Here is a 22,759-nt window from a genome sequence, read left to right on the forward strand (position 1 = left end):
ATAATATTACAATTCAGCAACAAAAAATATCCATTTATTCTAAATATCTACAAGAATTAGACAAGATTTTTATTTTCATTTATTTTGAACAATAATAATTTAAAGGTGCATTTTTTCTTCATAATTTTGTATGAACTTATAATAAATTCATAATTTAAAGCATAGAAATAAATAAGCATAAATACTAGTAATTTTTGGTTTTGAAATTATTGATGATTTTTCATCAACTTTTGATAAGCTTAGACAGTTAATTTTAATTATTATAATTTTTAAATATTAATACCATATGAGTAATTACCACTCTTCATCTCCATCAGAGAAAACATCATCCTCATCATCAGTAACATATTCAATAACAAACTCTGCACTACTCTCATCTTCATCACTGTCCTCTTCAATAGTTTGGGGTACAAGCAGTCGTCCTGAACAACAATTATATTTGATTTAATAAAAAAAATATATTTTGAACTTATAGAATCTGTAAAAATGAAAAAAAAAAAAATATTGTCATTGGTTTATAGTAAACTAGCGACAACTCCCCTAAAACCCCCTTACCTTCTCTCAAAATAGTTATAACCTTCCCTGGGCCTATGAGAAAGTACATTGCAAAGTGGAACCATATGCGTCAAGTAGCGAAATCCTTTTGTACAACCAGACAAAAGGACATCATGTTATTTTTAAACAAGGATAAATAACTTACCAACAGCACTAGCAGTTGTTGATTTGCTGAGACTGAAACTGACCTAAACAAAACTATAATTATTATAAATTCACAAAAAAATAAGAAAATTCAAACTTGACCCACCCTGCCCCGGAAGGGGAGAAAGTCACTCAAAAATCAGTTACGTGACGTCATTAAATGAGTGATTATCCATCTCCTTTTGAGGGGGTTTTCTTTCCCACTTCTCAACTCATCTCCCTCATTTTTATGACGTCATGTGTATGATTTTTTAGTGACTTTCTCCCCCTACCACTTTTTGCTGTATATTGTTACTATGGGTATCTTTTCCTTAATTATTTATTGAACATCCCTCCATTTATTTTTCATCTACTTGCAAGAATATCATGTTTACCTGGAAGCTGGATGATGATCTGGCCAAACCAGTTTTACCAGCTTTACACAGTTTTCCTTCACACAGGATGGTTGGCTTCTCCACTGAGGGAGCTAAGCCTCCTTCTCCACCCTAAAAAAGGATTACAAAGAATTTAAATTAAGTGCCTAAAAAACATATAAACCTCCTTATTTTCAAATAAATGTAATATAAAGGGGTCGAAGTTTTCTTTGCTTATGCTTAACCGCTGCGCCAGTACTTTTACTTTGGGGCCCTTAACTGCGATGCCCTTACCTTGAGGGGGGGGGGGAGCTACCCTGTACCCAATATAACCGAACTAAACCTGACCCAAGTAAAAAATGAAACGCACTTAACCCTTTCTAATTTTATAGTATTACTGTTAGTATTGTAACCAAGGGGAGAGTGATGGAAGCAATATGAAATGTATTAGAAATAAAGTACACTTTAAAATATGTTTATTATATGTTAAAATATTTAAATTTATCTAATATAACTATCTAGATAAAATGTAATTGATTTGATTGACCACTGTTTATGTACCTTGAAAACGGCGGCAACAGAGTTCCTTTCATAATTTCTAAGCATATCATAGTGTTGCTCTCCTTCTGGAAACCTAAAAAAGTAAAAAATGGCAAATGAAAATCTTATTATAAAAGGTTAAAACAAAATAACTTAAACTCCCAAGAATTTGTTTGTAAAAAAGCAACAAGAAGATAGAGACAAGGAGGACCTCATCCATAAGCCCAAAAAATCATTGATAAGATTACCAACATGGAGATTTAAAGAGCATTTGTTAAAATCAAGAATTTGTGTATTGTGGTAAAATCACGAAACCTTTTGCATGATTTTTACATTTTTTTAATATTTGTAATTTGTATAATGATTGATAACCTGACGGTCAAACTAGATTATATACTGGATGCTCATAACAATGGGAAATTTAATTTGAAACTAATATCCATGAAAATTTGAAAATCGGACCAAAAACATCCAGTGGCGTGCGAAGCACTTTGTCTAGGGGGGGGCATTTTGAAGATTTTGTAAAATTTTGCCCCCCCCTAAATCAAAGTGCCCCGGGGGGGCACTTTGCTTTAGGGGGGGGCATTTTGATTATATATACTAATTTTAAATAAGGGCGTTTTAAGGGGTGGGATTATTTGATTATGGGCCTTCTAGTCCTTATCCCTTCTTCCCCATCCCTTCCCCCATCCCTATTTCCCATTTATATCCCCCATCTCTTCCCCCCCATCTCTTCTCCCCCATCTCTTCTCCCCACCCTGCAATGACCGAAGGGAAGGAAGCTAGAAAGCATCTTCGAAAAAAAGGACAGAAGATAATTTAACCTTCTATTTTTAATTGCAGTTGAAAAAATCACATTTTCCCCTTAGCATTACGTACTGACAGCCATAGTGAATTATAGAGAAGCTAAAAACATATCCTACCCTCTTTAAATGGCACTTTAAAACTCTGTTAATTTTTGATTAAGTGGTGTTTCCAAGGATTTATAAGGGCGGTGCGTGAAGCGCACCTAAATATATTTACTCCCCCTTTGAAGGGTTTTTAATGAAAATTGCCATAAAAAACATGTCTTTTTGTAAGGGTATGTACACAAAAAAATGATAAAATTATCCTGAAAATAATATGACATCATATATAGTTATTTATTTAGACAGACATACAGTGTTGAGAAAAAGGCTTAGATAAATATCAACGCTGTTTCTTTTTTATATAAAATAACTTTTTGATTGAATATTTGTTGTTTACACATGTTTTTATAGAAATAAAAACAAAATATACAATGTGCAATGTGATAAAAAGCAGAAACCATTTGTAAGGGCGCGAAGCGCAAATTTTTTCTTCAAATATGCAGGGAGGGAGGGGTTTTTGGGCTATTTATTACACTAGTCCCCAATATTTCATATAAAATTTGTTATTCGTTGGCTCAACAACTTTGGGGACTTTAATGGAATTTTGATTGGTTGGTTAATTAAGTCGAGTTTCCATACATTTCATCCACTAATTGTAATCTATATAAGGGGTAATTTTGTGTATCATTATTGGGGATGTACAAAATTTCTTTGGTAAAAAGACTTCCTATTACCTGGTTTGTTATGTTCAGTGAAAAAAGATTATAACCTAATTTCTACAAATCAACACTAATTAAAAAATTTGGTAAGGTTAAATAAATAGTAACTGTCTGTTTGGCGCGAAGCGCCAAAATTTTTTTTTGTTGAGTATTTCTTGATCTTTTCTTTGGAAACTGGGATAGTTTTGCTTTTTGTTGGGTAGGGGGCAAAAAGGGGCATTTTTGTTGACCAGGGGGGGGGGCAAAATGGGGCATTTTTCAACATTTAGGGGGGGGGGCAGGGAGGGCGGTGGCTAGGGGGGGGGGGCAGGGGGGGGCGTTTTGGTCGCTAGGGGGGGGGCGATTGCCCCAAATGCCCCCTTCGGTTCGCACGCCACTGAAAACATCAAAATTACGAGGAAATAGTTGTCTTGGCACGCAAACGGGTCTAAATTGCAACAGATTCATAATGCATTATTCATTGATTTATTTCTGATATAAAAATATATTTAACATATGTATGTAGCATAAAGATTAAAAAGGATAAGAAGAAACATTCGTAGGAACGATTTTAACTTTAATTGTACACCTGGCTTGTATATGACCGCTAGACCAGAGAACTCACCCCCATTTTCCCCTCCGAGGCTCAAATTTGCGGCAGATTAGCTTAACTATACTGCCTTCCCTTTTTTTTGTTGGTAAATTATTCCCCATGGCTTGATCTCATGTATGATTATCATGTATTGGAATTTTCTAGAAAGGAGAATTTAATATTGTTACCTTTGTCTTAACTGCCCGGCAAAAGTTTTAAAAAATTGTCACTTGCTAAAGTTAAACTGATCTTGAGGTGATCGGATCAATTAAAATTTGTTATTATTGTGTGATAAAAAAACAAGGTAAAATTTCTTTAAAAATATTTATACTTTACAGAATAATCTTGAACAAACCTACTTTGAACCAAAGTTTCTTTGATAAAGGGCACATTTATATAAAGTTGAGACATAAATTGATTTGTTGCTAATTGAAAATTAAATTGCACGGATATATTCAGGGAATATACCTGTGATGCTTTGTATAAACTTATTCTTGTTTATTAATATAATATGAATTTATCATGTGAGTTGCTAGCTTATTAAAATTACAGAGCAATGTAACTCTACAGTTAACTGTACAGGCAATCATAATCTAATTAATGTGTTATAATGATTTCTCAACTTTGTGTCTTACGGACGAGCTAAAAAGATGAATTTAAAACTTACGTGTGTAAAAATATTTTTCCATCGCCACAACTGCTAACAATTGTGTCCTTGTAAATACTACAGAGAGATTATATCAATATTTGGTAAATGAATTAATCTTTTCTTTTCCTAGTACATATATTCTATTTTTTAGTTGGTATATAAATAACTAGAGCAGCTAACTTTAAGTATTCTATTTTTTAGATAAGAATTTGACTGTAATCATTAATATTATCAACTAGCAGCTACGCCCCTAGAGTCTTCAAGAGGTAGGTAGGGGGATAATTGAATTTGCTACATCAAATTTTTATTTTAGTCCTAAAAAAAGAAGGGATTATTTGTCTTGAAAGTTACAAAATAGTTATAAACCTTCCCACAACCACTGCGGTACAGCGGTTAGCGAGATCCTTCGGTGCAGACATACACACACAGATCCTGATACTTTTATATAAGGATTAATGCAATTTGAAATAAAGATATTATTGATATTATTTCCTCATGACACTAAGATAATCAGAATGGTCTCTTAGAATCTGTAATTCAGTGACATCTGTCTTCATAATATTCTCTTCAAAATTCTCCACCTAAAATCAAAAGCTTTCAAAGATGTAGTGGCTTGTACGGCATTTAGAACCCGTGGCATCAGCGTAAATGATAGCTTGCCTGCTTTCTATCAGGGAGGTTCGGGTTCGAGTTTGTTCACACTGCATCATAATAGAGAAGTGTAAAATGGTACGTACTGTAGCTATATTTGACACGTCACATTTAAAGTGAGAGTATGGGGAATGCCTTGGCCCATAAACAGGCATATCATAACCATGAACAGTAAGGATTAACAGACAAAGGTTGTGAAATGAAAGGTGTTTTTTTATCGCTTTGCATTACAAGCGGATGATACTCTGACATCTCTGAGTGATCATCTAATATCAAAGGAGAATCTCGCAAAAGATAGAACTCACAATTCTTGATTATTAAAACAGAGTTGTTAAAAAAATAAGTTTAGAACCGACCAAAATTAAAAATTATTACTCACCTTCCAGATTTTAACAAATTTACTTCCCGAGCTGGCAGAAATTAAATATCCATTATCACAGACATAGAAGTTATCCACATTCTTATCATGGTACTTGCTTGACCTCATATATTTGCCTGTACCTGAAATATAGTTCACATTTTTAATGCCATGTGTCTAGCAAAAATCAAAATTATTTTGTTACATTCTTTATTTCACAATTGGTATTTTAAGAAATGATAATAAGTATTTTAACCATTAATCCTTAAAGGTCGGGGAGGAGGGGGGAGGGGTAAGGGAGGCGGGCATGGACTCTCCATGTTTTTTTTCTATCTTATTTTCTGTGTGTAAAAGATAGAATGCCGTAACTGAGTGACATTTTAAAAATGGGTAAGACGCATAACTGAGAGTTGGAATTTTATTAATATCTCTTTCCTGGCATGGACGTCATTAAGTCAAATATTTCTTTTTGACTTAAACAGAGCATTTTATATTAAAATATTCTATAGTAAATCCCAATATAAATTAGAGGTGTTCAAGCCAATTTTAGGTTCCAGGTATGAACCTGCAGGTCCTGGTCCTCCAGGTCTCCAGAGATCTTTAAATGGCTCCTGTGACTGCAATTTTTAAAATTTTAAGCTCAAGCTTTTCATATAAGAAAAATATTAACATATATCAAATCTTACCTATTAAAGTATTAGGCATTAGATGAATGGTATCTCCTGTGCTTAAATCTAACAGGGATAATTTGCTTTCTCCGTCTCCAAAAATACAATATCCCTGAATAATATTCAGTAAATTAAGATTATAATAACTTTGAAATAGATTATATAAAATTAAGGACCCTGTAAAGAAAACGATGTAGCGAGGTTCGTCGTATTTTCACAGTAGCTTTTCTCCTATTAACAGCCCCTGTAGGGGCTCTAACCATTCAGGGCTCATTTCCTTAAAGCTACAGTAAAAATACGACGAAACCTTCTACTTCCTTTTCTTTCCATGATCCAAAAATAAAATATTGTGAAACCTGTCTTAGTGGGAAATTTCTAAGGGAAGTAATTTCTGCATCTTGAGATAAGGTTTGGAGCAGATCACCTAAATAAAAAAAAACGATTTTTTATGTTTCTTTATCTAGACACTATAAACTATGATTATTTATGTACCTAATCCTATGTACTATATCTACCAATTCTGGTGCATAGACCCAAATTCTTTTAGTAGAATATTTTGAGACACTACTATCATTATATATCTAATTATCTATGTTTCAGAATAAATTTATATTAATTCACTTATCTATCTATCTCTGAGTGCCTAAGCTAAAATTCTTGATTCCGATAGTAGAATCTTTACTGTCATAAAAGAACATAAACTCATTTATCCCAATCCATTTGTATATTTACCTGAACTTAAATCCCACATTCTGATGGTAGAATCTTTACTGCCAGAAATGATCATAGTCTCTGTTATCTCAATACAAGTGACCCATCCATTATGACCTTGTAGGCTTAACCTCTTCTTGAACTTTCCTGATATTTAAACAAATGATTAAAAAGAATTGATGAAGGTTTAAATCATAACTAAAGTTTATGTGTAGTGGTTCTTTTAAAACACATTTAACATGAAACAATGGTTTTTAAATGTGTGATTTAGAATGAAATAATTATTTTTATTTGAAAATCCATTATGATAGATTTTAATATTAAATGTTTACCTGATTCCTGAGGGGTGTAGACATTAATGAGGTGGTCTGCACTCCCCCCAGTTGCTAAGGATGTCATTTCATCTCCCAAGCTTGGGATATACATCTTCTTTACACAAATGCACTAAATAAAAAAAGGGTCAAAGCTATTCTTATTTTTCCTCTTAATTTATTTACATGATGTACCATTGTTATCTTTTACTAGCGACTACGCCCCTAGCATCTATGGGCTCTATATTCAAAAAGGATATGGTAGTGCAGACTTTTATATAAACAAAATGTCCTAAAACAATAACAGAATCTATAAGAAGCTTCAATGTAAAAGATAACCATATTCTGCGGTAATCGAGATCCTTCATAATAGGATAAAATATCAAACTTTTCCTGCCATTACTGTGTTTTATCATTTCAAATATTCATTTATCTTACAACCCAATAAATATAAAATATTTAATTGAATATTTAAATTATAATATTTCAGTATTCACTCATTATTTTGTTACATATTTTTTCCCTTTCTTAACAAAAGTTAACAATTTTAAAAACTTTCTTAGCTAGGTATCTCCTAAATAACTTACCAATAAATCTTTCACTTCTTTACATGAATATATTTCTCACCTGTATATAATCTCTGTGATCCTGGACAGACTGAATCATTTTGCCAGTTTTAAGATCCCAGGATTTTAAAGTATAATCCTAAAAAAAAGAGTTTATAATCTGATTATTAGAAAATTGACGTTTTAAATGGAAATTGTTGCTTTGTTAAGATCATTTTTATGTCAACTTTGAAACTAATTTAAATAACCTCTAAAATCTTAAATTTTTAAACTTTTATTGCTGTTAATCTTTTCTATGAGTCTTTTTCTACCCACTCCCCTCTTACATTTCTTTCTTTAGAAACAAAAATGTATTAAAAACAAGGATGGCAACATCCATAAGTAGCAAAGCTCAAAATTTTTTTTTATAGACATCAGGAAAAAATAATCTTTTGACTATGTTAAAAAGACATACATGAAATAAATCACGAAACCTTTTAAAAATGTATAATATCTTTTGAAGCATTAAGCTAAGAAAAAACAAACATAAAATCTAGGAATTGATCTGGCACCCCAACCAATAGCAAGTCTTTATTAAACTTGGTGAAAATATGTTTAATATTGACCTATCTAATCCTTAAAAATTCCAGCTGTTTATCATGAACAGGAGTCGAAAAAATCATGAAAACTTGAAAAACTAGGAATCGATCTATCACCCCAACCAATTATCATATCTTTAAAAAAAACTCTATAGAAATGTTTAGAATGTTGACTTAATTAATCCCTAAAAATTACAGCCGTTTATCTTGAACAGGAGTTGAGATATTCATGAAAACTTGAAAACTAGAAATCGATCTAGCACCCCAATCAATATACAAATTTTAATGAAACGTAGTGAAAATATGTAGGATGCAAATTTACTTAATCCATGAAAATTTCAGTAGTCTGTCATGGTAATCTTCACTAAAAGTTTAAGCTGTCTATCTTTAATAAAAGCCGAGAAAATCACGTTTCCCCCACTTTGTCTCAGACAGACGGACGGACAGACGGACGGACGGACATTTCGAATTATAGAGTAGCTTTGCTACTAAAAAAAACTTCTTAATAGCTAGAATAATCTTAGAATAATTAAACAATTATTGAATTGTTCATAAAATTTGGTCTGAAGTTTTGTCACTAAAGTACAGATATGAAATTTCACCTTTGCTCCAGAAAATAAGATATGATCAAGGATCTGAACAGCTTGACCTCCATAGTCATGACCTGTCAGGCGGTGCAGCAGGGTGAAGTTCTTTCTAAATATATATTGAGGCTCAGATGGATAAACAGATTGATTGATAGATGGATTGGGAGATAGATGGAAAAATAATTAGGCAGATGGATAAATAGATAGATAGTTGAATATGTATCTGGAAAGAAAAATTGAAATAGATTTTTCAACCCAGAATCTTTATTGTATTAGTACTTTTTTTATTACAATTCTCATTACAAAAGAAAAACAAATTAATCAACTTGCTCTGTATGGGAATGTATTGAGATATCATAAACATAATCATAGTCTAAATATTTTTTCTATTGCTTTGCGTCAATCATAGTCAGTTTAGAGAAATATAAAAGTCAGCAATTTCAAAACTGTCTTCCGGCATATTTCATGTAAATTATGTAAAGTTTCCTGCAAGAACCCTCCCCGCCTTGTCGGTCAGCCTGCTTGTTCTAAACTTATGACTTTACAGATTAAGTATTCAGAGTGTGTGGATATGTATATGATGAGTCACACAAACATATAAATTCTACAATTTTATCATAAAATTCACATAGTTCTATGTACCTGTCCTGTTTTTAGGGCAATGACAAAAAGTATGTAGATATATTTTTAAAAACATTTTGTGTCAAAGAATTTTTCGCACACAAAATATAAGTTGCAAAGGTTAAATCCAAAAAAATTTAGCAAAAACTGTGTATTATTATCAGAATTCGAATTTTAATCGAAACCCTGAAACAAGTGCTCTACCATATATTGGGAAATTGTCGGGCGAAGCGAGCAAATGTTTTTTAGGCCACCCTAAATTTTTGGGGTGTGTGGCTGTTGTACCTTGCCAACCCTTGCCAATGCGACAAAGAGACACGGAATCAAAGGGTTTGTCGTCTGGTTATATAAAGAGTGCAGTAAAGAGTCAAACCCAAAAATTTAAGTTGGGAACAAATTTCTATTAATAATATCTGGGCTTTCATATAAGAGTTTAGTTTATCCTATTATATAAAGTAGAAAGATGTTTTTTTGTATTGAGCTTAAGATCTTAATTACTACTAAAACAATTTGGTTCTATAATTTAGGGAAGTTTTACATAGGTTCCAGGCTAGTGTTTATTATAAATTGTTAGAATTGTTTCTAAAACTTTTTGTCAGTTATAACTTTTTATTTTTTCCATTTGATATTTATTTAGAAAACTATAAAAACTGCCATGTCTATCATTTCTGGATAGACATAATATTTTTATAAAGTTAAAAGTCGGACAGATTGAATTTCCTGAAAATTTTTGAACGTCATTAGAATAAATAATATTAGTGTTTTTACACATGCACTAAGAAAAGCTTCTCGAAAAAGTACAAAAGTTACATTTTAAAGAAATCATGAAATTGTTTTAAAGACCTTACTTTAATACTATAGACGCGTAAAAATTTATACAATACTTTTATAAACAGAAGTGAAAATATCATTTATAGACAATATTACAAAGTTAGATATTTTCACTATTTGCAACTTAATGCTAAATTTGTCTTTGTTGTAATTATGTGCACACCCTAAACAGTTTGGACGTCATAAAAGGAAATGTGTTTCCCCAATATTTTTTTTAGGATTCATATTTGAAAAAAACAAGGACAAATTTAACCAAACATTAAGCCTTTTGCATAAAATTTATTAATTGCAATTCACTAAATTCTTTTTAAAAGATGTTTAAAATATTTCTTATTGACAGGAATTTCAAGGTTGTCAGAAAGGTGATTTCATTTCACAGTCTAGTGAATATAATCATATTTTATAGATTGTGATGCTATTTTAGGATATTCAAGAAAGAAAATCCGGGTTGGGAGGATTCAAACAAATTCTATGGTTAGTTTATAAGGGTTTATCTTAATAATAAAAAGAAACCTAGGTACTTGCTTACATGTGGTAGACTGGAGCACCGAAACCCCCCCCCCCCCCGCTTAGTTTTGACAAAAATCAAAAATAAGGGGGGGGTAGTTTTTTAATGTCTGGAAAACGGCAAGGTGGAAAAGTGCTCAGCAAGGCAAAGACTTAACCCCCCCCCCTTAATTTTGAAGAAAATCAAAAATAAGGGGGGGGGGGGTAGTTTTTTCACTGTACAACACGCCACAAAGTTGAGTGAGGTAAATCAAGTAAATCCAGTATACCAGAGGGGAAACCTTATTACAGGGATATTCATGTTTTGGGGCATAATTTCCTTATTTATTGACTGATTTTAGTAATTGATGTATCCCTGAACAGAAAATAAGGAGGAGGGGGGCCTATAAAAGGTTTTAATTTTGCGCAAAATTAAAACCTTTTACTGAGATCTGAGATCTGTTTTTACCTGCTGAAAACATGAATTTCAGGTTCCATGAAATATTGTGCCACAATATAATCATCACTGACAGCAAGACCTGTTACTTCATCTTCTACCTCAAACTAAATATAGATATTGTGCCACAATATAATCATCACTAATAACAAGATTTGTTACTTCATCCTCTACCTCAAACTAAATATAAATATTGTATTATAATATAATCATCACTGGCAGCAGGACCTGTTACTTCATCCTCTACCTCAAACTAAATATAAATATTGTATTATAATATAATCATCACTGACAGCAAGACCTGTTACTTCATCTTCTACCTCAAACTAAATATAAATATTGTATCACAATATAATCATCACTGATAACAAGACCTGTTACTTCATCCTCTACCTCAAACTAATTATAAATATTGTATCACAATATAATCATCACTGACAGCAAGACCTGTTACTTCATCCTCTACCTCAAACTAAATATAAATATTGTATCACAATATAATCATCACTGATAACAAGACCTGTTACTTCATCCTCTACCTCAAACTAAATATAAATATTGTATCACAATATAATCATCACTGACAGCAAGACCTGTTACTTCATCCTCTACCTCAAACTAAATATAAATATTGTATCACAATATAATCATCACTGACAACAAGACCTGTTACTTCATCCTCTACCTCAAACTAAATATAAATATTGTATCACAATATAATCATCACTTACAGCAAGAACTGTTACTTCATCCTCTACCTCAAACTAGATATAAATATTATATTATAATATAATCATCACTGATAACAAGACCTGTTACTTCATCTTCTACCTCAAACTAGATGTAAATATTGTATTATAATATAATCATCACTGACAGCAAGACCTGTTACTTCATCCTCTACCTCAAACTAGATATAAATATTGTGCCACAATCAGGAAGGTAGGGGACATTTGGCTGTTTATTACACTAGTCTTCAAAGTTTTACTATAATGTTTTCTTATTCCTTGGATTAACAACTGTGGGGACTTTTTTTTATCGAATTGTGATTTGTTGGTTCATTGGGGTGCTGCCACTTTTACCACTAGCAAAAATACAGCCACTGTGTTTTACAATATAATCATTACTATAGCAAGATCTACTAGTGCATCTTCAAATCTATCAATAAATGTATCAATAAACCACCAATCAACATAATATATATATTAATCTATTATTTGATCTTTAAAAAATATAAAAATCTATTAATCACTCAATCTATTAATTCATTTGTCAATCAAATAATCTACCATCAATATTCAACTTTGTAAGCATTTTATCAATTCATAAATGAAACAAATATTTATTTTCCTATTTTATTTTTTAAAATCAATTACTCGATCATCTAGCTACCTAAGTGTCTATCTATTTTAAAATGCTTACATTTTGTACTTTATAGTTGACACTCTCCCAATCAGCTCCCTGAATTATGTTCACAGCTACAAAATCATCTTCTTCCCCTTCTACACCTAAACAAAGGCAGCTGTATCAGTAAGCAGTAAAGCATTGGAATTTTTCAATGCTACAACAATTAAATTGTATTAGTAATACAAACATTTTTTTATTTGAAGACCCAATCTTTTAGCTGCTTTTTAATATACTAGCGGCTGTGCCCCTAGCCTCTAGGGGCTTTGCCCCAAGAGGTTTAATCAAACCAATTTTTCGTATTTTAGATTTAAAAGAAAAATAAAAAAAATTTGGGAGGGGGAATTTTTTTTTTTTTTTTTTTTTTTTTGGGGGGGGGGTAGTCGACCCTACTATTTTAATTTTAGTTTTAAGAAGAATTTTTTTTTTTGGGGGGGTTGGGGGTGTCCCACCCCCCAAGAAAATAGTTATAAACCTTCCCGGTACCTATGAGAAGCTACCCTGTAAAGGAGAACCCGATCGGTTCAGCGGTTAGCGAGATCCTTCGCTACAAACAAACAAACAGACAGACACAAAGACATCGTTCTACTTTGTAATATAGAAGATTAGCAGCTGCTCTCCTAGCATCTAGGAGCTCTATATTCGAAGGAGTAAGGAAAGTAGGAATATTGACAAACATAGATATAAAAATGAGAAAGCCCAATCTTTCCCACTTTTGTATCACTTTTGACAAGTACGATTCCAGTTACGTCATATACGTTTCGGGAAAGAAAAAGGGAAGGGGGGAAGAAAATCTCTTCAAAAGAGATGGGAGAAAAGGGAAGAGTTCTCCCCCCTCCCCTTTATATATGACGTCACAGGAATCGTACTTGTCAAAAGTGATACAAAAGTGGTAAAGATTGGGCTTTCTCAGTTATAGGAATCTGAAACTTCAGACAAAAAATCTTACAACTTTATATAATAGGATTAAACATACCATTAGAATGTCCATTGATTTCCTTGTTGATTTTACTGATTCCGTTTGACAAGGGGCTGATCCCATTCTTCTTCACTGGCTTCTCATCCTCCTCTAATAACAGAAAAATAATAAGATTTTTTCATTAACATGTCGTAATCAGAAAAAATCCTCCTGTTGTGGTAAACCAATTTATGAAATATTTAGGATATTTAGGAAGGGGTAGTTTTTTTCTTATGCCTAACCACTTGCTAGGGGCGATAACCAAGGACGTTCAATGGTTGTGGGGGTAAAATCATAAAGCTTGGACGTCCTTGCCTTTATGATATAAAGATTACCCCCCCCCTTCCATAAATTTTGAATTTTTAATTTTTACTCCCCCCCTCCAAATGAAAAAGCTTGGACGCCCTTGGCGCTTGCCCCTCGGGGTTAACAAAACCTATCCTATCCTTAAGTAATAAAAAACCGAAAAACTACCCCTCCCACAAAATTTTAATTTGTCTCAAAATAAGAGTGTGTGTGTGGGGGTGGGGGATGCCTAACCAAACACTTTTAAGCTATACTTTAACTTTACCTGGAAGATCATCAAATGGATTTTGGTACTTGATTACAGGCTCCACTTGAACATCGTCAACACTGAAAATAACAACTTGAGTTGTTTCAACAATCTGCAGCGGCCCACACAATTTTAAACAGTCCAAGCTGCAGCTGCTATCAAGTAAAAATACTACGACGAAAATTCTGAATTTTAAATAATCTACCAAAGTTGACAGCCCAAAAATTGGCTTTATTATTTTTTTTTAATCATCTAGTGGCGTACTTCTATAATACAAAGTAGAATGATGTCTGTCCGTCCGTCTGTCTGTCCCTTAAGATCTCAGTAACAACTGAACCGATCGGAATATACCTACTGGTCCTGTGGTGGTTTTAGGCTATCCCCCCCCCTCCAATTTTTATATTTATTTTAAAAATATTTTTTTTACGAATTTTGCGAATTCGCCATTTATTCGCGAAAATTTGCGACCCATTCGCATTTTTTTCGGCTCGGTAGGTAATAAAGATGTAATTATACCTCTTTGGGCACAGCCAATAGAGACTAGGTGCGAAGCCGATAGTTTATTATTATAGGAAGCGTGTTAATTTAAATTTATTTGGTCTTACTTTTTTGTTCTCTAATAGCTTAAATCTTTGAGGGATAAATTTTCTTTTTATCTTTTTTGATATTTGTACTTTATGTTTCTGTCAATGTTTAACACAACACATGAAAACAAAGTAAAGGTTAAAAAAGCTTCAAAATACATCTTTGAACTAATTCAAAGCATTCAGAAAATTTAATTTTAACTTTTTTATATTCAATTTAGTTCAATGTTTTAATCAACAGCAGTCAAGGAAAATCAAGAATAACAAAGAAAAAATTTTAAAGTTGTATTTTTTTACTGAAAAAAGTAGCACAATTAGTCTCAAAATTAGCAGAAATTCCAGATATGGACGTATCTTAACTACTTACAGAGTAGTATCAATGCTATAACTGTAACTATTTTCTCAGTATCACGTCGAAACCGATTAATATCCGGTGAACTAGAACCGGTCCTCAGCCATAATGAAAAATCAAGTATAACATCATATTATATCTAGTTTTCAACGAATATAAAAATGAACACTCATAAGATTAAAACCAATTATTTTAGCCCATGCTTTCTGCATCTCGTGGTTAAAAAACTTGTTATAATATTATAATTGTACTTTTTTATATCCGCGGAAAGCTGTTTATGATACGATGCTATTAACATTTCTTTTTACCTGATTTTAAAACTTGCTGATCTCTTCAATGGTATCATTTTGTTTATTGAAATCTGAAAAAAATACGATATTCATGATACAAAAGTTGCAAAATTTATTCAGAACTAAAAGCTCGTCAGCCATCAGCTAAAACTATTGTACGTACATACTTTTTCTTTATTTTCGCCTTATTTTCTAAATAAAATTTTAGCTGTCAAATGGCAGAATGTGTAAAGAATTGTGGCGGCTGCTGCTGCTGCCGAGCCGCGATAAATTTTACCTTTTTCAATGAAAAAACAACAACAAATATCCACATTTTAAGTTGCACAATAGAAAAACTAAAATTTGCAACTTCATAGAAAATAAAAAATATTTATATTGCATATAATTTACAACTTTTATAATAAAGAAAATATAAATTTTACGTTTTTTTCTGCTTAATTTTTCAATTGCAACGGTTCGAGCCTTGGCAACTCTTATTTATAGCCTCGGATAGCCAATAGAGAAGGGGATAGACCACAAGAACTCTGAAAAAAAATCTTTGTTAATGATGTGCATTGTGCATCATTATATGGTCAAAAGCTTATAGACAACCAACCCTTTGATTACCCGACTTTAATCTGGAAATTCCTAACTTTCAATGGTGATTGTGTCCGCCTGTTTTGGACCAAGGCATTCCCTTTTTCTTCTTTTATATTGCAAGGTTTCAGGTACATACTTGTTATTAATTAATTTTGACAGATATATGTAGTTCTAATCATTTCACAGCACTAATCTGTCACTTTTTATGTCACTGACCTAAAAATTTTGCTTTTCAAACGCATAGAGTGTTCTTTTGAACACAGTAATAGTGTCTGACTGATTATGACGTAACAAAAAGAAATAAGCCAATGAGAGGCCGTTATTGACCAATGGTAAAATTTATAGTGGCCTCTCATTGGCTAATTTTTTTGTTACGTCATAATCAGTCAGACACTATTACTGTGTTCTGTTCTTTTATGATTGAGAGGTCATAGATAATCAGGCATCTAAAGGGATAAGACAATGGCCGAGAAATTGATGTACATCCCCAATGTAATACACTAAATTACCCGTCTCTGATTACAATTAGTGGTTAAAACGTTTGGACATTCAATCAAATAAACCAACCAATCAAAATACATTAAAAGTTCCCAAATTTGTTAAGCCACCAAACTTTGGGGACAAATTTAATAAACAGCTCATTGTTCCGTTTCTCTCTGTAGATAATATTAAGTTACTTGCTTTGATTAGCCATAATTTGCAATCAATCATAAATTTTGAATTCCTTATTGTTTGAAAATATATTGTCAATAAGTTGTCTTTGATAAAGTTTGTTCTTGTTAAGATCTGTACAGAATTATATATAACTCCAGCATGTCTCTCATTTCTGCACTAAATTTACATTCATTGAAATATTTTTTAATGCATATTTGATAATATACATATAAATAATTTTTTATACATATTCCTCCATCGTTTTCCATGGCATTAATTTTTTTATGCTAAACAGTATGATTTTTTCAATGTGTAATAACTATTTTTTTCAATGTGTAATAACTATTCTTTAGCACTATATCTTTATCCCTAATAGGTCAAACTTAACAAATGCTTCTATCAATGTTCAATTTATCTAATAAGTAACAAAAATTTTCTTGAGTTCATTCAAAATACAAAATAAAGTGCTGAAATGCTTTCTTAAAAACTTTTTAAAATCAATCAAATAGTTAAGAATAAGCCTTTACTGTTCATTGGTATATAATTCAAATATAATTTTTAGAAAAATTATGAGGTTCATAGTGATTGAAAAGTTTAAGAATATTACAAATAAGCAAAAAATAAGCAAGCCTAACAGGATAATCTAAACAATGTTAAAAATGTGATATATATTCTACACATTTCTAATCCTGCATTTAGTGACTTTAAAAGTGATTCACTTCACTTACAATGGGGAATTTTTTCCAAGTACATTTATCTAACCTAAAAATGAAGTTAGCTAATTAGTTGCTTGCATCTACACTGCAGTTTTTTCAGATAAAGTATTGATATTTTGTAAAAATAAATCTACATTAAGCTTATAAAAATGCTTAATAGGATACAGAAAGCCCGACTCAGAAAGCCAGAAATAAACTTTTTGTTTCAAATTTCAGAAATCCCATAAATCTCAAGGCAAATTATTGAGGTTGAAATTTACACTTTAAAAAGTATTTTAAGGGTTGGGGAGGGGGTATATGAGGTAAAGGAAATTGATTTAGAATTGATAAAGATAGTGTACTAAATAATGCCATATCTCCCGGACATACGCCGTCATGCGTCAGGTTGGAAGGGTGACGCAAATTTCAGATCCCAGATTTCGCGATTTGAAAAAAATATCTTTATATTATAGCGAATTAAATAATCTTGCAAGCATCGTTGTTATCTTACAGAGAAAAATAGTAAATCAAATAGCAAAAACTGAGATCTGAAATTTGCGTCACCCTTCCAATATGACGCATGACCGCAACGACCGCGAGACGTGGCATTACTATATCGAGGAAGATGGGGGGGGGGGGGGGAGGAAAGAGGTAATAAATGTGTCATAAACCCAACTAAGGTCACCGGGCTATATGATAAATAAACTGCAGGGATTTAAGGGGATAAGACAATGTCCTATAAATTAATATACATTCACAATGATGATACATATAATTACCCCTCCTGTAGATTACAATTAGTGCTTTAACACTCAACTTACTGATATAACCATTAAAAATTCACTTTGTCCCTCAAAGTTGTTGAGCTAACGAATAAGAAAACATTATTACAAAACTTTAGGTACCAGCATAATAAACAGCCCAATGTCCCCTCTCTCCCTGATAAACTGTTTAAGATGGGGAGGAGTTGTATTATAATTCATAACAACCTCACAAAAAGGAGGGAAATTCTAACTGAAGATTATATTGTTTCTGCAGTGCCACTACTATATAAATAGGAATGGTAAAATATTGCAATTACAAGTGAAATAAGACAAAGTGGTTCTTTGAAAATTTATATAGAATTTGGAAAAAAAATTTGTGTTAGCAAGCTATGCTTATAATGGCGTACATATGATTAAGTATTACATTTGTAATACATAGAATAATCCCTCCCGTTTTATAATTCCCAATTTAAGAAATAAACAACAAGGAGGACAATATCTATAAGTAGCAATAATATCCATAAAAAGGCAAAAACATAGCCCAAAAGATAGAAGAAACAGTGAAGGAAAAGTCAGCAGAATAAAACAAGGATGACAACATCCATAAAAGCAAAGCACTGAAACAGTAGGACAAACAAACATGAACACTTGTATAGTGTCAGAACTGAATAATCACTATATAAATGTATAAGAGTCAGCAAATCTGTAAATAAACTTGTTGAAAAACAGATACAAAAAAAAACTTAATACAGGATAATGTTTATGGACATACTTACATTTTTAGGACTTGATTATAGAGTTGCATCGCTTATTACATTATACTTTTTTGTCCCAGGAATAAATATATCAAAAATCAGATCAATCCGATGATTAGATCACATAAAACTTTGTTGTTAAAAAGTAAAAAAATCAACATGTTTAAAATGGACTTACGGACATTTTGGTAATGATTATAGAGTTGCTACGCTTTCTAAACCGTACCTAACTACTAAAGGAATCACAATGCAAAATTTGAAATCGATAGGACAATTCCAACATTCCTAAATTAACGAAAAAAAGCTATCCGTTACGGACGGACGTACGGACGGACCGACCCTAATTATAGAAAGGCTTCGCTTTTAAAAATACGAAACACAGCATAACATATAGACTGACGGATATAGTGAGTTGAAAAGAAGCTCTGTAATATTATGAGCGGTGAAAATTTTTCTTTGTTCATTTCCTGTGAAAATTTGGTTTATTTCAGAGCAATACAAACTGACCGACAAATTAAAAACTTTTTTGGAGTAGATTTGCAATGGATGCTCATCTCGGTAAAGATAATAATTAGTCAAAAATTAGCCGTCTATCATGAATAGCAGTAAAGAAATTTCCCCATACTGTTTCAATGGACAAAAAGACAGACAGACGAATGGAAAGATGGAAGGAGATTCTGTAACAGAAAGCAGCTTCGCTATTAAAACAAAGCCTTCATTTCATCTATTATTATCTTTTAACCATGCATAATATTAATATTACAGCTTTTACAACGTTATTGATCAATTAGTAACTTCTGTAACATAGAGCAGCTTTCCTATTAAATCAATGCCTTTATTTCATATTTTATAATCTTTAAACCATGCATAACATTAATATTGCAGTTTCTACAACAACTGATTTATTAGCGAAGCCACTCTGTAATAAGTCTTTAATAATAAGCAAATTTACTCTATGATCGTTACATTTATAGCAACAGTTTTGAAGTGATAAAATAACATTGTTTATATGATTATTAGAATACTGATTCCTACCGTTTCAGAGTTTCGCTTTTATGGATGTTGTCATTCTTGTTTTATTTATAGATGTATTGAAACATTTCAATTACTAGCTTAGAGGTTGAAAATATTTTTCTCTTCCTAAAATGCTAGTTTTATGTAGTGGGGAAAATGGATACAATATTGCTAGCTTGCTGATACCCTTGAGGCCTCTAGGAGCACTTGCATTATGGAGTAGGGTTTTTTAACGGGCGGATTCTTTAGAGAGGGTGGTACCCTCCCCTTAAATTGTAATAAACCTATGAGAAGCTTCACTATAAAAGAGAACCATAGTTAGCGAGATCCTTCACTTCACACACCATGCAAAGCCACTCATTAATTATAAATTTTTATTCTTTGATTTTCTTGGCTGCTATGCAAGAGCTACGAATGGAATTTTTTTTTGTAGAGATTTTCTATACCAATTGGCATCCAACATTTAATTTACTTTATCATTAAAGCCTTCCCTTTTTATGTAATGCATTCAAATTAATCAAAATTAAAATAGTGGACACAAGGATCTTAAGGGATAATATAATGGTCAATAAATTGAAGGAATCCCCAAAATACGAGAAAAGTTAGTTAGCGCATCGTATTATAGACAGCTTTCCGCTGATATTAAAGAGAAATATCATAAGATTAAAACCAAATTTGTTATTCCCGAGGGGCCAAAGGTCTCGGCTAACAAAACTTGTATTTATTCTATGATTTTAAAAACGAAGCTTTTCTATAATAAGCGTCGGTCCGTTCATCCGTTACGTTTACCTCTTTTCGTTAAATTAGACATATTAGAATTGTCTTTATATTAAACTTTATATGATGATTCCTATAACTGTTAGGTATGATCTGGTAGCAAATCTATAATTATTACCAGAAAGTCCGCATGTCTATAAAATATGCTGATTTTTTGACAAAAACATCTTATTTATATACATTTAATATTTTGAATAATGAATCCTAGTACAATATTATGAGCAATGCGTCTCTATAATCAAATTCTAATAATGAAAGAAAGTGATTTTACTGTACCCTGTATTTACACCATTTTGCAACAATTTTCTGTACAATTTTTTGGGGCTTATAAATTATTGCGTTGCTTAATAAGTGCTGACACTCTACAGGAGTTATTGTTCGTTTGTCCTTCCTTCTGATTTTAGAAAATTACTTTTATGGATGTTGTCATCCTTGTTTAATCTGTAAGTTAAAGGTGTGAAAAGGATTTATGGAAGCCAAGTGTCACTAATTAGTAGTACTGAGTAAAAGGAAAGAGTTTGAGAGGAGGGGGGGTTTATTAAACAAGGTCAAAATAGTCCAAAATGTACTATAAATAAAACAAGAATTAGATGTAGAATTAGAGACGGAGAAAGAAGACATTTTCACCAATGGCATCAAGTAGAACTAAAGAATCCATTTAAGAGGTAGAAAGGAGAAAAGAAAGGAATGAGGTCATTATGAGGGATGCTACTCATGAAATATGTTGATTTTTTTTATGTTAAACAAGTTGTATATGTGCACTTTTGTTTGATTTATAGTTTTTGATATGCAATTTGCAAATTATGAATTTTGATTGATCTTAAGTAATAAACTACAGCAAGAAAGAAAGACAAAGTGTATGAGGGAAGAAGGGACTTATAGAGATACTACATATCTAAAAAAAATATATACTGGTGGGGGGGACAAATTTAGAAATGTGATACTTCCTATTTTTTTGAAGATTGTGTGATGAACGGGAATGAGGGGGGGGCGAGACATTAGGAAAGGATTATAAAGAATGGATAAATTCTCATAAGGAGGGTGGGGTAAATATCCCTTATGCGTTAGTTTTATAATGAATTGACTATTTTAGTATTTTTTTAATGAACATTTTTGAGTACTTTAATTTATTTTTTTAACACTCAACATATTTTTTATAAAATATTTGTATTTTTTTGGCACAAAAAAACATAACACATTTTGTACAAATTCTATCTATAACGCTTATGAGCGCTATTCCGAGTGTTCAACCCCAATAATTAGCCTTGAGACCTTCAAAATGAGGTGTGAAATTTAAAATCCCCTATTGCTGGGTAACTCAGGCCCGGGGTATCTGATACCTCGTCCAATGTTAGTGTATTACCTTAAGTTTGATTACTTTAGTTACGGAGTAGCCTGAAAGTTTAGAATTACGGGGGAATAGGCCCTGCATGGGTTATAAATTAAAAAAAATAAAACTCACTTTCCCCTTATTTCAAAATTCTTAAAAAAAATTATAAGGGGTGGAGTTGGATTTCTGTGCTCGCTAGGCACTTTGATGGAAAGCACGATAACAAATTTTATAAAATAGAAAAGAATATATACTTATCAAAAACGAAAAAGAATTCTATTGTTTCTTTAAATCAAATAATATTTATATCTATTAGTTCTACTAAAATAGAGTGGCTAACTTTTATTGTAATATTTTAGCTACATAGCTAGAATCTGTCTGTATCATACTTTCTAAGAACTCCTTTAAATGTTTCATAGGTGTACAAATGAACGAAAGAGCACAACCTGATTATAGAATAGCTAGGCAATAATAAAGACAACAGACTAGATCTTTTGGGTCAATGTCATGACTCTTTTTATATTCTGTGTTCATGGCTAATTATCACAAACAAAAACACAAACTCAAAGAAATTATACAAACGTACTGAATTAGTGTTAAATTCCTACTACTTCTTATGCAAGGCAGCTGCCATCTATAAGATGACTCGGCTGCATTTAAATTTTTTGAATTAAATTTAATGCCTTGTTTGGCGGTTTATATTGCCCGAAGACAGGGCGGCTGACTGTAAGTTTTTGCAATATTGGCAATGAGACTCGTAGAGTATTAGTCGGGGCTTTCCCATGTATATTTTTCTTAAATAATGGGGATTCTGGGTTCGACTAGGCACTTGGAGGGGAACTGCCT

At 32.0% G+C, this 22,759-nt stretch overlaps 1 protein-coding gene across 6 annotated transcripts; it reads right to left on the reverse strand.

Annotated features, from left to right (window-relative positions):
• Positions 1–69: 69 nt before the first annotated feature.
• Positions 70–15,412, reverse strand: LOC145326476 (uncharacterized). Of its 6 annotated transcripts, none has more exons than XM_080169844.1 (19): positions 15,364–15,412; positions 14,138–14,199; positions 13,585–13,677; positions 12,627–12,712; positions 11,433–11,457; positions 11,217–11,286; positions 8,825–8,918; positions 7,706–7,783; positions 7,100–7,211; positions 6,789–6,914; positions 6,413–6,480; positions 6,075–6,168; positions 5,410–5,531; positions 4,872–4,960; positions 4,398–4,454; positions 1,614–1,686; positions 1,074–1,184; positions 701–743; positions 70–422 (listed from the first exon to the last, which is right to left on the reverse strand). In XM_080169844.1, the coding sequence occupies exons 1-19, from the start codon at positions 15,399–15,401 to the stop codon at positions 295–297; spliced, it is 1,569 nt and encodes a 522-aa protein (XP_080025970.1). In that variant the 5' UTR covers positions 15,402–15,412; the 3' UTR covers positions 70–294. The 6 variants fall into 6 exon arrangements, with proteins under 6 accessions (XP_080025970.1, XP_080025967.1, XP_080025971.1 ...); XM_080169841.1 differs by lacking the exon at positions 11,433–11,457 and adding an exon at positions 11,652–11,676; XM_080169845.1 differs by lacking the exon at positions 11,433–11,457 and adding an exon at positions 11,725–11,749.
• Positions 15,413–22,759: the final 7,347 nt, after the last annotated feature.

This window comes from Acartia tonsa, chromosome 8 (genome assembly GCF_053477335.1).
Source record: "Acartia tonsa isolate MP-2025a chromosome 8, ASM5347733v1, whole genome shotgun sequence".
Taxonomy (NCBI): domain Eukaryota; kingdom Metazoa; phylum Arthropoda; class Copepoda; order Calanoida; family Acartiidae; genus Acartia; species Acartia tonsa.

Coding starts and splice junctions, on each gene's coding strand:
- LOC145326476 (XM_080169840.1), bottom strand. CDS start 15,401: ATGATACCATTGAAGAGATCAGCAAGTTTTAAAATCAG. Junction 7,212..7,705: donor ATCACAGAGATTATATACAG/GTGAGAAATATA, acceptor TTTTTTATTTAG/TGCATTTGTGTAAAGAAGAT. Junction 6,481..6,788: donor AATGTGGGATTTAAGTTCAG/GTAAATATACAA, acceptor TTTTTTATTTAG/GTGATCTGCTCCAAACCTTA.